This window comes from Camelus bactrianus, chromosome 32, assembly GCF_048773025.1.
Source record: "Camelus bactrianus isolate YW-2024 breed Bactrian camel chromosome 32, ASM4877302v1, whole genome shotgun sequence".
In the NCBI taxonomy this organism is placed as follows: Eukaryota; Metazoa; Chordata; class Mammalia; order Artiodactyla; family Camelidae; genus Camelus; species Camelus bactrianus.
The window spans coordinates 11,520,250-11,535,947 of record NC_133570.1 but is presented as its reverse complement, the minus strand read 5'-3'; the positions used below and the strand labels follow the sequence as shown (position 1 = coordinate 11,535,947).

Below are 15,698 nucleotides of genomic sequence, written 5' to 3'. Positions count from 1 at the left end.
AATCCCATCTCTCCTCGGAATCCCAAGCTTCACTCCCTTTTGCAGCCTGGGTCCTCATCTTGTTAGGGACCAGGGAAAAGAACTTGGCCTTAAGCTTGGGTTTTTGTTATGCACAAACCCACTGATATTACAAAGTCCACAGAACTCAGGAGAAAACCCAGAGAGACACTTGTTCAGTCTGCCAGGTCATGCCCTTTCTATTGATTTTTGAATTTCAAGGGCAGGAGCTCTGTGCTAAGTGAATGGCTTCAAGAATGACTCCTCAGACTACAATGATTCTGGCCCTCTTTAGAGTTTCAGTATAGATCTAGTGCATTTTTTTTTTCACCTGAAGACTTTGGGGGTTGATTACTACATCTTAGTGAATCAAATCTTTTGTATTCTTTGAGTTACAGTTGCATTTTCAGATCTGCTTTTTCTTCATTGCCAACTGGTTTTCAGTTGATGGAGACACTTGATATTCAACAAGAAGTTTCTACATTCTTCTCGGTATGTAAATCAGCACTTTGAATAGACCAATGGGACTCGCTATTTAAAGGAGTTTTTGGCACAACCAAGAGCCCTTTTGTGCTGCAAATAGCCACATTATTAAAAATAGTTGTGCTGGCATATTTGCTTTTTTGGGTGTCAAGTATTTTCTCAAAGCACGGCACCCCTGGTCCTTAGCATGGTGGGCAACTTGGTAACTGAAATTGTGATTGATGGTGGTAGGGTCTGGGGTCCCACCCTCTGTCCCTGGGCTGGTTTTGCCCTCTCTGGGTCACTGATCTTGCCAATGATGCGGACTTGAATGATGGATTCTGCTCTGAGCTCACGGGCATGTTTTGGATCCTGGAGAGTGGAGGCTGCCAGCCAGCAGGTGGCGCTGTGGGGTCGCTAATTTAGGAGCCTCCAGCACCAACCCCGGGAAGCCTTTGAAAGGCCCCGCAAATCAATTCCCACTTTCTCCCAGATCATCAGGATTTCTTTCAGAAGCATATTTGCCTCCGTTCATTCGGCCGGTACAAAATAGAAACGCGGAGGACCCGAACTTGCTGAGCTGGCTCACGCTCACAGCCACTTGCCCGGAGGCCTCTTAAACGTGGCAGAAGGTGGTCAGCGGGTAAGAGGCAGGAACGGGAATGTCGCTGGCCGGTTGGCTACCAGGTGGGCCCAGGGATGTGGTCACGGGACATCTTGATGGGCTGGTCCTTGAAGCTTTGCAGGAAGCTGATCCCCCAGTGGATAGCGCTAGCCTGGAGACCCACCGTCTTAGCTCTCAGTTCTGCTGGGGGTTTCTAAGTATAGGATTTTCTAAGCCTTTTTCTTCTAAGCTTGGGACACATATGAGCCATTGAAAAGTATTAGGGGAAGGAGAAAGGGCGGCACTGGGAAGGCAGCAGGCTTTTGAGCCCTTTCCACCCTCTCCCCCAGAGCACCCCCGGCTTGTGACGTACGCATATCCACCTACAGAAGCATAACTACACACACTCATGCGCACACTTGGCAAGGGTTCAATGACAGGTTCGCAGATGAAAGAACAGCCTGCTAATGTCCAGCATTAAATGGAAAAAAAAAAAAAAACAGCTGTTCGCTCTTCAGTGAAAAGAATAAACATTGTCTGTTGCGGGCAGTTTGAGTTAATCAGGTTCACACACTTAACAAATTCGCAATGAGTGTCAGGCACTGTTCTAGGCACTGGTGAGAGAGTGGTGGGTAAAGACAACAAAGTGCCCGATTCTCACTGAGGAGTGACTTGAAAAGATCTCCAATGGGGCTGGTGATGTGGATGGGTGGGTGGTGACGGGCTGGGGGCCGTGGGCTTAGTGACCAGCAGATAAGGATGGCCAGGGATTTGACATTTGAGCAGAGGCCTGAATAATGAGAAGGAGCGGACATGTCCTCTATTCACCAGCCTCTCTAAAGCCTCTCCTGCACGTCCCTTCCTCCTGACTTCCAGGACTTAACGATCCACACACCACCACTTCATGCTCCATTATACTCTCTTCTGTACTGTTTGCTAATTGGAGTACAGAGAAAATTTATTTCCTGGCCAGGCAGTAACTGCCGGTCACTTTTCTCTTTACAGTGGCAAGGATCACCCTCAAAAGCAGGTTTACTTCCTCTTAAGCACTTTGCTTGCAATTAAGGGTCTCTTGTTGGGGGTGGGGGTGAGGGGTGTGTGTGATTTGTGATTTGTGGTATCTTGCTAGGGCCTCCAGGCACAAACAGCACGACTCTGGCCTTGGAGGGGGGAAAACTGGAGACAGAGTCATGCTTTTTCTTTCAGTTATCCTTAAAAAAAAAAAAAAAAACAAAACTCGTAAAGCTGGAAATGGTAGTAAGTCTGTGAATTGGTAGCCCTATAGGGTACGCTTTTAAAGAGCTAAACACCTGGACACAACTTGATCCTTTTTTGTGCTAATCCAGAACTGCTTTTAATGCTATCTTCTAGTTCCTAACCTTGTTGAAATATCCTTTGGTAGTAAGTTACCCAGCATGGAGTCAGCCGTCCTTTCTGGAGGAAGATGAAGGGGACTTTGGTCCAACTTAGCATCCAAACATTTGCAAATGACCTTGCTGTTTGTGTATAACCGTGTAAGGAGTAACTTTTTGTGATCTGGTCTTCCACAGTTTTTTACTGTAAGAAATTTCCAATAGATTCCCAATCCATTCCTCCAGTGTTTGAGGATCTAGGAGACAACACGAGAGCCCTGGGGCTCCATCCCGTTGACAGTGTTGTCAAAGGTTTGACGTCCATGTAGAAAGCATACAGACTAAACCTGCAGGTGTAGGAAGCTGGGATGGAGAAGGGACAGTAACGGGAACGTATGATACACTAGCTGCTTTGTGTGCGTTGTCTTTAATGCCCACAGCAGCCTTGCGATGTTGTTCAGGCCGTAGGAACAGCCATTTGGCATCATGACTTTGGAATCAGAGAACAAAGTCTGTGTAACCTTGAAAAAGTCACTTGTGTTTTCTAATTGTCATTTTTCATATTTAAAATGTAGACGATAATAGTGCCTACTTCCTAGGCTGGTGGAGTTCTGTGAGATTCTACACAGAGAGGACTCAAAACAGCGCTTGGAATGCAGAAAGTACTAGATAAATGTTGGCAATCTTTATAGCCACGATTCTTACTTTAGGTAAGGAGACAGGGGTTCAGAGGACCCAAGGGACTTGCCCAAGGTCACACAGCCGGCACGTGGCAGAACTGGGTCCAGATCCCAGGGCTGTCCAGCTCGAGAGCCCACACTTTGTACTTTGCCATGCAAAAAATTCGAGATCTCAAAAGATCTTCATGGGCTGTAAATGCAAAGTGAAATGGCTTCCATTTGACAGGGATCAATGCAAAGACCTTCATTCCTGCTAAAAATTTTTTTTTACTTATCCAGGTGGAGGGATGCAGAGACCTGATGGGGTCACTCTGAGAAGACATGAAGTCTAAGAGCAGCAAGGACATAAGCTTAACGGGAGAGCGGCATGGCTGTCAGGACGACGCCTGCATCTCGGGCAGCACCAGCGTGTCCTGTCCAGATCCGGGATGGTAATAACAGCCTTAGTGCACTTGGCAGTGATCATGGGACTTCCACTGCACTGTGACCAGGTCTGAGAATGACATCTGCAGCAGGACAGAGTGCGTCCTTTTACTAATGCAAAACGCTTGGGAAACCAGGTCTCGGGAAGAACACTTGGAAGGAACCAGGACCGGGGAGAGACTGGTCGCCGTCCTTGGCTATTTGCAGCTCTCTCATTTGGAAGAAGTCACTTGGTATTGGGTGTCACTGGAGAGTGTAGCTGAGGACCAAAATGAAGTGCTAGGAAGAAATGCTTTGCTGATAAGCAATCATAAGATAACTCCTAACAATTAGGACCTCAAGACACAGAGGGGCTGATGTATGTAATAAACATCTCGCCATCCCAAGGGAATTTAAGCAGCGCCTGGGCAGCCGTTGTTCAGGATGCCAGGGGAGAATTACCTGCGAGGAGGAAAAGTCAGGACTAAGAGATTTCTGACTATGATGAACGTGACAGTGAACGTTAGCAGTTTGACAAGGGTGTGGTCCATATTGAAACTCCTCATAAAACCTTTCTCTTGCCTCTTGCCGCAGTAATCATCACCATTCACTTATTTTCAGCCTTGCAGGCTGGAGCTTGGCAAAGGGGAAAGCAGAAAACCAAGATGCTACAAAGTAACAAGGGGTCTTGATGACCCTTAGAGTGGTGAGAGGAAGCCAGTCCTTGGAGTCAACAAGGGCCCCTTCCTTATTGAGGGTGGCACCTGGGGCAGAGGCGGGTAACCCCAGGGGACCAAGGTGTTCCTACCTGGATTTGGGGCTCTGAAGGTTTTGACGGCTGAGGAGTCGAGCGGCTGAGACCCGCTTTTTGTGGACACTGGACAGACCTGCAAGGAGGAGAGCAACATTCTTCCTGAGATGGAGTTAAAGAGTTTTCTTTGTCAAGAAAAAGCCTCTAGCTTCTACTGACCCCCTCCTTACGTTCCCCTGTCCTCTGGGGCACAGTGAAGACATAGAAGAAAAGAGGCCAGGCAGGCATTGGTGGGGGCAGTTGCGGACAATGCAGAGCAAAAAGCAAATCCGGCTGAACTCAGTGGAGAAGAGGAGGTTCAGGGTAGCACACCACGCTGCCGGAGGGAGGCACTCTTTCAAGCACGCTGTTTTCCTGCGTGTGGGGCAGGAGCAGCGCGTTTATTTTGGGAGGGTTTCACTAAAGGGAGACCAAAGCGATGAAGCCCACCTTCTCTGAGCACCTTTTGGAGGTGAGAACTCCTGTCTTCCCCTTCCCCACACTGTCAGGAATGTCTCCCCGGGAGGGTGGGGAGTGGTACCTTGTGTAAGTTCCGGAGCTTCAGCCACATAGGTGAGGCGGAACTTGTTCCTCTTCCAGCTTCGGTCATTGCTGATGAGGGAGTTGTTGGCCTTCTCAATGTTGACGTCATCTCCCACGCAGAACACGTCACAGGCTGCCTGTGGCACACACGGGGCTTTCGGTGACCTCTTTCACCCAAGTGGGATTCCCCTCAACAGCTTCAAGTCCCGGCATGTATCCATTCATCCACCCATCCATCATCCCATCCACCCACCCTGCATCCTTCCCTGCCTCCCTCCTCCCTCCATTCCTTTCTTCCATCCATTCATCTACCTATCCATTATCCCTCCGCCCATCTACCCACTCTCCCGTCCATCCACCTATCCATCCACCATCCATCCTCCCTCCCTTCCTTCCTCCCATCCATCCACCCATCCTCCTTTCCTCCCTCCCTCCCTGCCATCCATCTATCCATCCATCCTTCTATCCACCCACCTACCATCCCCTCATCCATCAATTCACTCTATATTTATTTTTTGAGTGCCTTTGATGTGTTGGACATACCACATTTACTACTGACTTTGGGACTAACCTCTATTTAATCTGTAACTCTATTAGGTCATTTATTCCTAAAACCAACTTGTACAGAGGCTTAACATTAAACAATAGAATAAATACCTTAGAATTTCCTATCTTCCTCTAAAGATTTAAAAATTATATTAAAGGCAGAATATGTTGAATATTTGGATATCTGCATATAAATTTTTCCTGCTTTTCCTTTTTGCAAGTTCATAAGTTCTTCAACTTTAGTGATTCTAAGAATTCAGGTTTTTGGAGATAAAAACCATGGATAATGCCAAAGGTTTTCAAAGGTAGTTTTTTTTTTTAACCATATTTTGGCCTCATGTTGATTTTTAAATGATCCAAATGTCCATTAACTGATGAATGGATAAACATAATATGGTATAGCCATAAAATGGAATATTATTTGGCCACAAAAAGGAATGAAGTACTGATATATACTATAATGTGGACGAATCAGGGAAGTATTATGCTAAGTGAAAGAAGCAAGTTACAAAGATCTCATAAGATTCCATTCATATGAAATGTCCAGAATAGGCAAAGCTATAGAGTCAGACAGCAGGTTTAGTGGTTGGTAGGGCTGGGCGTGGGCTGGGAGGATGGGAGGGTGAGACGATAGCTTAAAGGATTTGGTGGTTCGTAACAGGCTCTGTTTCTGGGACACTCAAAGTTGACTGATTGAAGTCAAGAACCACACAGTTATCTCAGGTATTAAAACAGCCAGGTTATCTTGACTCTCCTCATCTAGGAAGAAATTCAGGAACAGGCTTATCGACACAGTCTCTCCAAATACATATCCTTATTGCTCAGGGGCCTCAGTTTCCCCTTTTGCTCTCTTTGTCTGGATGAAGAGTGTCAACTGGATGACAGAAGGTTGGGGAGTGCCCTTTCTCTTGCGTTGCTGATGACACTGCACCCTGGGGCTAAGGAAGGGGCAGGGACATGTGGGTCCACATTCACTGCTTTCTTGTTTTTTCCAGGATGGCCAATGGCATCACGCCCCACATGCATACAGAAGGCCGTTATTCATTTATTCCCCTGTGACCTCATCTCTAGAACAGCGCTGTCCAATAGGATGTCCTATCATGACAGAAATGTTCTAATTGTCTAATATGGTAACTCCTAGCCACTAGTGGCTACTGAGCATATGTGGCTCATGCAGGTGAGGAATGGAATTTTAAATTATATTTAATTTATATATATATATACACACACACACACACATACACACCCATATATATAAAAAAAGTATGTAGTTACATACATAATGTTGTTATATATAACATTATATATATAATTATATGATATTATAATACATTAAGTATATAACTACATACATTTTATATATATAAATTAATGCTTTATGTTAATTATAATGTTATATATAACATTATATATATAAATACATACAGTATATATATACACATTAAATACATATTTTAAATTATATATGTTGTATATATGTGTTAATATATGTTAAATTATATATATGTTGTTATATATACATATATAACTATATACAAGATTATACATATATTAAATATTATACAGATATGTTATTTACAAGGTTGTGCAACCACCATCACTATCCAGTTTCAGAACATTTCCATCCTCCCAGAAGAAACCCTATAACCTACACACATTAGCAGTCACTTGCCTGAACCCCTGGCAACCACTAATCTACCTTCTGTCTCTACAGATGTGCCTATTCTGGACATTTTGTGCAATGGGATCATACAGTTAAGTTTCCTTCTGTGTCTGGTTTCTTTCGCTTGGCACAACGTTTTCAAGGTTCATCCTTGTAGCAGGTATCAGCACTCCCTTCCTTTTTATGGCTAAATAATATTCCGTCATGTGGACACACATACTTTATTTATCCATTCATCATATTTAACGTCCACTAGTTTACATTGAAATTTAAATAGCCACACGTAACAATTAAGATTGTCAAAGCAGACAAAACTGGTGAGATCTGAGATCCAGCCCCAGGCATGGCCCCTGGCTTCATTAACCAAGTCTATGTTTTGTGTTTACCTGTCTACCAAATGTGAGTGAGGGGTGCATTCCTCCCAGCCCCCAAATTTCAAGACTCTATGTTTTTATAGACCAATTCCTTACCCATAATGCAGGAGGCTGAATTCTGGGTAGAGAATATCTTAAGACCACGCCACCTTATCTGAGTTGTTTAAAGCTATCTCCTGGTTGGAGACATGAGAGAAGTACCAAGAGCTCTCTAGTGTCTTCTACCTCTGATGGTTTAGGTACCCTGTCTTGGGGGGTGGTCCTTGGGGGTCATGACTTCTGCCCTGGGTCTCTGAGATCTGGGTGGACGGTTACCTTGAAGACCTTCTTGGCCCAGGTCCTGAAAGCCTCTTCCTGCCCACAGAGCTCGTCCCCCTCCCTCATCTTCAGGATCCTCTCTCCCCCCAGCTCTTCCAGGAGGGTGTCCACGGCGTGTCCAAAGGCGCAGAAATGAGGGTATGCCCGTGAGCCAAGGCCGAACACAGAGAACCTGCCAAGGAGACAAGAGAAGGTCCATGCCAGCAGACCAGGGAGACGTGGGGGTGTCTGGTGTTATGGACATAACAGTCCATATGCCCCCTCAGATCCATATGTTGAAGCCCTACCCACCCACAATGTGACCGTATTTGGAGATAGGACCTTTAAGGAGGTAACTGAGGTCAATCGAGGTCACAAGGGTGGGGCCCTAATCCAATAGGACTGGTGTCCTTCTAAGATGAGAGAGAGAGAGAGAGACACCAGACAGCTCTCGATTTGTCTGCACACGCAGAATAAACCATGTGAGGACACAGTGAGAAGGCGGCTGTCTGCAAGCCAGGAAGAGAGGCCTCACCAGAAACCAACCAACCCCACTGACACCTTGATCGAGGGCTTCCAGCCTCCAGAGCTGTGAGAAAATAAACTTCTGTTATTGAAGCCCCCGCGTCTGTAGTATTTTGTGATGGCTGCCCGAGCACACAGAGACATCTGGTATCTCCAGAAGGACAGCGTTTAGCCTTTGGTGGTAAGACAACGCCAAGCCCATCCGGGGAAGGCCACTGTTAAGCCTGGGAGCCCCCGAGCCCTGTGTGCTCTTCCTTCTGGTCTCTGCTAAGCACCACGGTCCTTGGGAGACAAGCCCCAGGCGATCCTTAGGAGGGTGAGCTGGGGACCGTGGTGACCCAGAACTGTTTCTCGTGTGTCCCTTTCTAAGCTGGACTAATTGGGGATAAGAGTCTCTATTACTGGAAAACTTAAACTCTACTGATGATACAACTAGATTAGTTTTAAGTGCAAAGACAATGAAAACTCCAGTGCAGCAGTTCTCCAGGTCCTGTATGAACGAGGAGCTCAGAAGGACTTGTCACTAACACATTCAACGTTGGTGGGTAAACAGCTTCTTCTAGAAGGGACTGAAAGACTTATACATATGCTGGCTCCACCCCTTGCAATGCCTGTGAAATTGAGTTGCTTCACAAACCCTCTTCGCATAGATATCACTAGAAAACGGTGTTTGAATCGATGGGGGTCAAGTTAATGAGGTTTTCCTGTATGTCAAGGAGGAGCTGCTTTGACTGAAGTCTGAGAAGTGAAGGGCTGGGGCCCAGGGGCCCCTCAGTTGTGCAGAGACTTTACGTCACACTTTCAGGACTTGGTTCTGGCTGTGGGTCTTCACCTCACTGGGACTGGATCGAGAGGTTGACAAGTGGGACACCAGGCCCCCTGACTGACTTCTTCCCCAGGCTGGAATGTTCTGTGGCAGACTGTCATTTCAGACAAGCCAAGGAGGGCAACTGTTTAACTCAGTCCACACAGGGTCTGGCTCTGCCCCAGACTCTCTTTTTTAGAATGATGGTCAAAAGATTGCGATGGAGGATGAGGGAAGGAGTTGGGGAAGTTGGGGAGAAGGGACTCTGTTATTGGACAATGAATTTGAGATGGGGTCCAGGGGTCTCAGAGATCAAGTCAAAGTCAACATAGGTTAATATCTACTCTTTCAAACTCGTACTCATGCTTTCTCACCTCATTCTCCACTTCTTTCCTGCCCTTCCTTCCCTGGGGTTCCAGAGCCTTTCCAAGGGAAGGATGTGGGATTAGGCAGCATGTTTCCCCATCCCCTGTGATCCTCCATTAGGTAGAGCCCTCACCTTTTCCTCGCAGGGCAGTGGCCTGGCAGGTGGAGAGGGCTGGTGGCCAGGAGTGGACTGGCTGGAGGACACCAGGAGCAGCGTTTCTGGCCCCCACCCTCCCCTCCAGCCTAACACAGATTTGGAAACTCTTGGCACTAGTCATGCCTTGTGGTTAAGGCGTTGTTCCCCAAACCTCCAGTATTGATGACATTTGAGACACCTGACCACCACTGACACTGTTATTTACTGAATAGCGCTGTTTAATTTGCTTTTATTTTGTACTCACTAGCTAGTCAAACCCACTGGTGTTCACTAACAGATGGTCCAGATGATTAATTCATTAATACGTTTGCCGAGGCACCCGAAGGCCTGTGTCACAGTCTCTTCCTAGACTCAGATTTCCATCACCATCTTCACCTGATGATTTCAAAATTCCTATTTTAAGCTTCCAAACCAGAAGCTGGTAAACTTATTTACAGGGCCAGACGGTAAATATTTTCAGGCTTGTAGGCCAAGAAGCAAAATCGAAGCTATTACATAGATACTCTCGTATCAAGGAAGAAAATATATTCCTACACATTTTTGGACAAAATTTAAAATACAATAATAATAATAGTTATTGAGTACAATTATAAAGACTGAGTTATATATGTCCAGTAATGCGAAGAATGGAATTTTTTGGTGGGGGGATAGCATTTTGCTTCACTGAGGTTCAAAGATAATATTTTCTGTCGTCAAACGAATTGCAAATGTCCATCTGTAAAACCCATTCTAAGCTCACCAGTTGTATAAGAGTACACCATGGCCAGGCTGGATTTGGCCCATGGGCTGTAGTTTGCCAACCCCTGCTCTAAGCCATGAGAGATTTAATAAGGGAAAAATGGGTCTGACTGTCAAACCACAGATGTTTCAATGTCAAGCTGAAAAAAATGAACTGATGTCAGAACCCACAGAACGTACAATACCAAGGGTGAACTCTAATGTAAACTATGGACCCTGGTGATAATGTGTCAATGTAGGTTTGTCGACTGTATAAATGTAGCACTGTTGGGGGGACGTTGATAATGAAGGAGTCTGTGTGTGTGTGTTGGGGGTGGGCAGGGAATATATGGGAAATCTCTGTATCTTCCCCTCAATTTTGCTGCAAACCTAAAAAAATAAGGTCTATTAAAAAGTGTACCAATGGACACAACACTTCAATATCCAGGAACTCTGTGATTTGTATCATTTATTAAGTGCTGCCCTGAGCATGCGAGGGGAAGTTTCAATGAGTAAAGGTCTAAGAGATTAGTGGCCAGGCCTGAGCTTACATCAGCTTCAACTTGACCAAGATCTGTGAAACCAAGGGTTTGATATTCAGTTTGCTCTCTTTCCAAATACCCATTAAACTGAACACACAACCACTGAGATATGAAATATCTGCCCATGTATTATCTAAAATGCTCTCGTGGGATGTGACTATGCTTTGGGAAGCATGGAGTTAGGACAGCATTTTTTTTTACTGAGTTATAGTCATTTTACAATGTTGTGTCAGGACAGTATTTTTTGAATCTGCGCGTTGGAGTCAATTAGGGAGATTAAAAAAAAAAAGCAATGCTTGGGACCAATTCTAGACCAATTACATCAGAATCTCTGGAGGTGGGGCTTGGTTATCTGTATTTTGTAAACCTCTCCAGGTCATCTCGATGAGCTTCCAAGGTTAGGAACCACTGGGTCATAGCAGGGTATCTCCGAAGCTTCTATTAAAGCTTCTATTAAAGCTTCTATTAGGAAGGGAGCTCACTGAGTAATATCCTTCAGCATAACTGATGTGAAACTAATGTGATGGGGTGAAACCTGGGTGATGGGGGCTCTGAAGGAGTGTGTACAGAAAGAGATCACAGGAAGGGTCCAGGTAGTGTGCTTTAGTGGGAGGGGTATCCCCAAACAGCCAGAGTGCAACTGGTTATGTGAGGGACAAAACGACATGGAAGGGAGACCTCCCTTCCCCTGACAAAGAACCCATTTTGCAACTAAGTCCATTTTCCCAAGAGCCTTCATCACCCCCAACGTCCTGGGTCTCTCGCTCACCTCACATTCGCCAGGGGCCCGGCACTCTCAAAGTTGTCTCTGAGGTCTGGCCCGTCGCCTGATGATTTGCGGGAATCCGAGTATGAGGAAACACTATTGAACCGGACCTTGTAGCTCCTGCCAAAATAAAAGAGAGTCTGTGAGCTCTGGCTTGCAGCCCCCTTCTGGGGTCAATACCTCAATGGCTTTCCAAATTACGAGCCCTGGTTCTAGGACCACTCCTTGAGTGTTGAGTGAGACCACAGCACACCTACAGCGTTGTCTGGAACGTATCAACGTACCCTCGCCCTCCACAATGACAGCTAGCCATCTGCATTTGATGCTACCTGTATTTAAAAGATTTCTAACCACATCTGACTCAGGAAGAACAGATCACACCTTAACCCATCAGACCACATTTCCTTCCTTCCCAAATTTTAATGGGTACGGGAGACATGCGGGGATCTTGTTAAGATGCAGATCCTGATTCAGATGGGAACAGGGTGGGGCTTGAGATGCTGCATTTCCAACAAGTTCCCAGGAGATGCTGATGCTACTGGTTCCCACACGTCACACTGAGTAGCCAGGAACTACACTTGTGCTGTTCGCAGTGGCCATTGGCCACATGCGGCTATTTAAATTTAAATTCTTTCAAATTGAATACAATGAAAAATTCTGCTCCCCACTGGTACTAGCCCCATGTCAAGTACTCAACAGCCATGTGGGGCTAGGAATTGCCGTACAGGGTGGTACAGGTATAGGACATTTATATGCTCATAGAAAGGTTTATTGGATGGTGCAAGACTGCCCCATTCAGCGTTCTCTTTTTAAAAATTTTTTTCCTTTTTTTGAAATTGAAGTATAGTTGATGTATGATATAATATGTTACAGGTGTATACTATAGTGATTCAGAATTTTTAAAGGTTATCCTTCACTTACAGTTATTATAGAATATTGACCATATTCTGTGTTGTACAATATAACATTGTAGCTTATTTTATAGATAATAATTTGTACCTCTTAATTCCCTGCCCCTGTAGTGCCCCTCCCCTTTCCCTCTCCCCACTGGTAACCACTACAGTAGTCTCTTTCAATAAAGTTACGGTCTTTAGACATTTCAAGGGTCTCTCATGTTTCACATTTCAAGTAAATATGAAAAATCTTCAGCACTGACACATAACCTGAAAAGAGATTGGATTTCTTATTAAATTGTTTTGAAGGGGAAGAAAAGATGTCATTGGGACTCAGACCTCAGCATTAGAGGCTCAGGAGCTTCAAGATTTAAAAAAACAAAACCAAAAATGGTTTCCAGTTTTCCTCTAAAAGTGGTAAGTTTTATTCTTAGATTAAGACAAAAACCAAACCCAACCAAACAAAAAAAAAAACCTCTAAGACCAACCCCCCAACAAACCCCAAACAAAAACCCCTACAAAACCCCCAAATCAAAAACCAAAACAAAACACAAAAAAACAACACACCAATCTGAATGCAAAAGACAAAAAAAGAAATTGCGCACTCTGGCAGCAGGGTTTCTAAGCTGGATGTTCTTCAAAGTTGATGCTCCAGCATCAGGAAAGTTCTAAATATATTTAAGTGTATTTTCTGCCCTAAAATAGTCTCACATTGAGTCACTTCTCCAAATAAGCCTGTAACACATCAGGGGGTGGCTGTGTTGTTAGTGCGGGAGGGGTGGTTGATGGTTGTGGGGTAAAAATAACGGCACATGTATTTGTAGGAGGTTGGAGGTTTTTCCAAATGCGTTGTTTTTTTGTTATTATTCTTTGATCCTGGCAGCAGCTCCCAGAAGTGGTCAGGGCAGATAGTTTCTTCCCATTTGGTGGATGAGAAAGACGGAGGCCCAGAGAGGTCAAGCGACTTGCGCAAGGTTACTCAGCGAGTTAGTGGCACAGCCTAGGGTAGAACGCTGGTCTCCTTGAGACCCGGATGCGGTCTTGGCTGCTGCAGCACCGAGCATGCGCACACACCTACACCTTGACAGGCACGCATGCGCGCACACGCACTCCTCACGCACGAACACAAGGCATACACGAGCGCATATTTGTATGCACGCACATGCACACACGCATGCGCACACACGCGCTCTACCTGTGCTGGCTGTCACGGGCTGCAGCCAGACCGTGGAGTTCTCTGTCACCTCGGGGAAGGGGAGGCCCTTTACGGGGAAAGAAACGCAAGGGTTCCGGGTACCTAGAGGGGAGAATTGATGGTGCCCTATCTCTCCCTGGAGGAGGGGTGAGGAGGACCTGCTGAAGACCACCCGGATGGGGTGGGAAGGAGAGAGGCAGGGAGAGTGAGGACTAAGATGCTGGCATTGGGCACGGAATGAGGGCTGAACACAAGGAACTCAGCTGTCCCCTGGAATATGGAATGTATGCAAGTTTGGCAACATGGGCTTGGCTGAAAGAAAACCAGAAGGGATTTTCTGCAGAACGCAGCCTCTAAACACCAGTCAGCGACGGCATGTGATGTTCAACTTAAGACCGGCTCCACGTTGGAGGAAACACGATGTTGATCTCACAGAAAGGCAGCTCTGTCTGCACAGGCCATCTGTTCTCTATTTGGGTGGAGTTAAGGTCTTTTCAAGGGTAATTTTGACTACGGGTGTTTGTCACCTGATGAAGTATCTTTAGAGTCCAATCCCATGTTAGATGCAGTTTCACCAGCAACAGATTTTGACCTCAGGCACGTTTCATCTTATAAGATATCTTATCTTTTTGAGTCAACCTCCACGTTAGTGAATGCAACTCCACTAACATCAGGGGGAAATGTTCCAGGGAAAGAAGCTCACGGATTCTGCATGTAGGTTTCCAAAGGGCGGAGATAGTAAGAACTGGTATTTACACAGCACTCATAACTTTTCACAGGATGCTGACGTCTGTTTTCCAGTTTGATACGTACAGGTTAGACACTTCAAGCAGGGATAATAAACCCAATTTGATGGAAAAAGAAACTGAAGCACAGAGCTGTGAAGTGACCAAAGGGACCACAATCTCCACCCCAGTGGACCACATACACCTACCTACTAAAAAGCAGTTACAAATGGACTTTAGGTCTCAAAACCATCCAGAACTCAGATGTGAACCCCAGATGCCAAAAGACAAGTTTCAGTTACCCCATGGGCTGTCATGTGATACTGGCAGGTCATTCACTTACTTCCTTTCCTCGTGCACAGAGTTGGGGTGCCTCATTTCCATCAAAGCGCAGCCGAACTTCTGGAGGTTGAAAGAGATGAACAAAATGTGAGGCATGTATGATTAAATCTGGAACAAGGTTGGGCAGCACTGAGGGTCTGGGGTCCTGACTGGCAAACGAGGAGCCTGATACCTGGGGGCCAGGGTGTCAGAGATGGTCAGGGGCTCGGGCTGGGCAGCCATGCTGCAGGTGCACGTGGAGCAGGGTTGTTTACAAAGGGCTATGGAGGTGTGGACTGCCCCCACTACCCCCAGCACACGAATCCCTTTTGTGGCTTTTTACAAAAATATTGTCCCCACTTCTCTCATCTGGAGCAGAGGACCCCAAGCTCTTGATTGGAGCATCCATTTGAAAGAACTAGCTCACTCAGGTGAAAATATTTTCACTAGGGATCAGCTAGTCAGTGGACACCAATAGACTGAGGACTTGGAATTGTCCAATCTTTGCAGAACTTGAATCCAAATCGAGATCACTGGCTCTGAGGTTCTGGGAGAATTTGCTGCTGAATAGCAGGTGTAACTGCTGCCCCTCCTTCCTGCTCATGGAAACACATGCTAGAACAGGAGAAAGCTCATCTCACCTCCCCGTTCTCAGGGGGGTCTCCATTGCCAAAGGTGCTGGTAACCACCAGGACCAGAGTTTCATGTTCCAGGTGCACAATGTCATATTCTTCCATGGACATCACCTAGGTGGGAGAATGATGGGGGGGGGAGGAGGGGAGAAAGTGATGAAGAGAGAAAAAGGGTGGGAGGGAACAAAGTGGTGGGGGGAGAGGAGAGAGGCAAAAACGATGGGTCTTCATGGGCCATCTCCTTCATAAGAACCAAATTTCTGAGTGCCACTATTTCAGTGGACTCAAGTGGGTAGAATGAAAAGCTTTTTAGTAATATGGAACCTTCCTGTGCTCACTGTGGT

At 45.9% G+C, this 15,698-nt stretch overlaps 1 protein-coding gene across 3 annotated transcripts in view; it reads right to left on the bottom strand.

Annotated features, from left to right (window-relative positions):
• NOS1 (nitric oxide synthase 1) overlaps positions 1-15,698 on the bottom strand; it is a 166,200-nt gene that overhangs the window by 19,046 nt on the left and 131,456 nt on the right. For 2 of the 3 annotated variants that reach the window (XM_074356469.1, XM_074356470.1), the window contains exons 15-21: positions 15,364-15,468; positions 14,745-14,803; positions 13,677-13,778; positions 11,592-11,708; positions 7,729-7,903; positions 4,829-4,967; positions 4,306-4,384 (exon numbers count right to left, since the gene is read on the bottom strand). In XM_074356469.1, coding sequence (XP_074212570.1) covers positions 4,306-4,384; positions 4,829-4,967; positions 7,729-7,903; positions 11,592-11,708; positions 13,677-13,778; positions 14,745-14,803; positions 15,364-15,468 — 776 coding nt within the window. The remainder of the gene's footprint in view (positions 1-4,305; positions 4,385-4,828; positions 4,968-7,728; positions 7,904-11,591; positions 11,709-13,676; positions 13,779-14,744; positions 14,804-15,363; positions 15,469-15,698) is intronic. The other variant, XM_074356471.1, reaches the window with a different exon arrangement.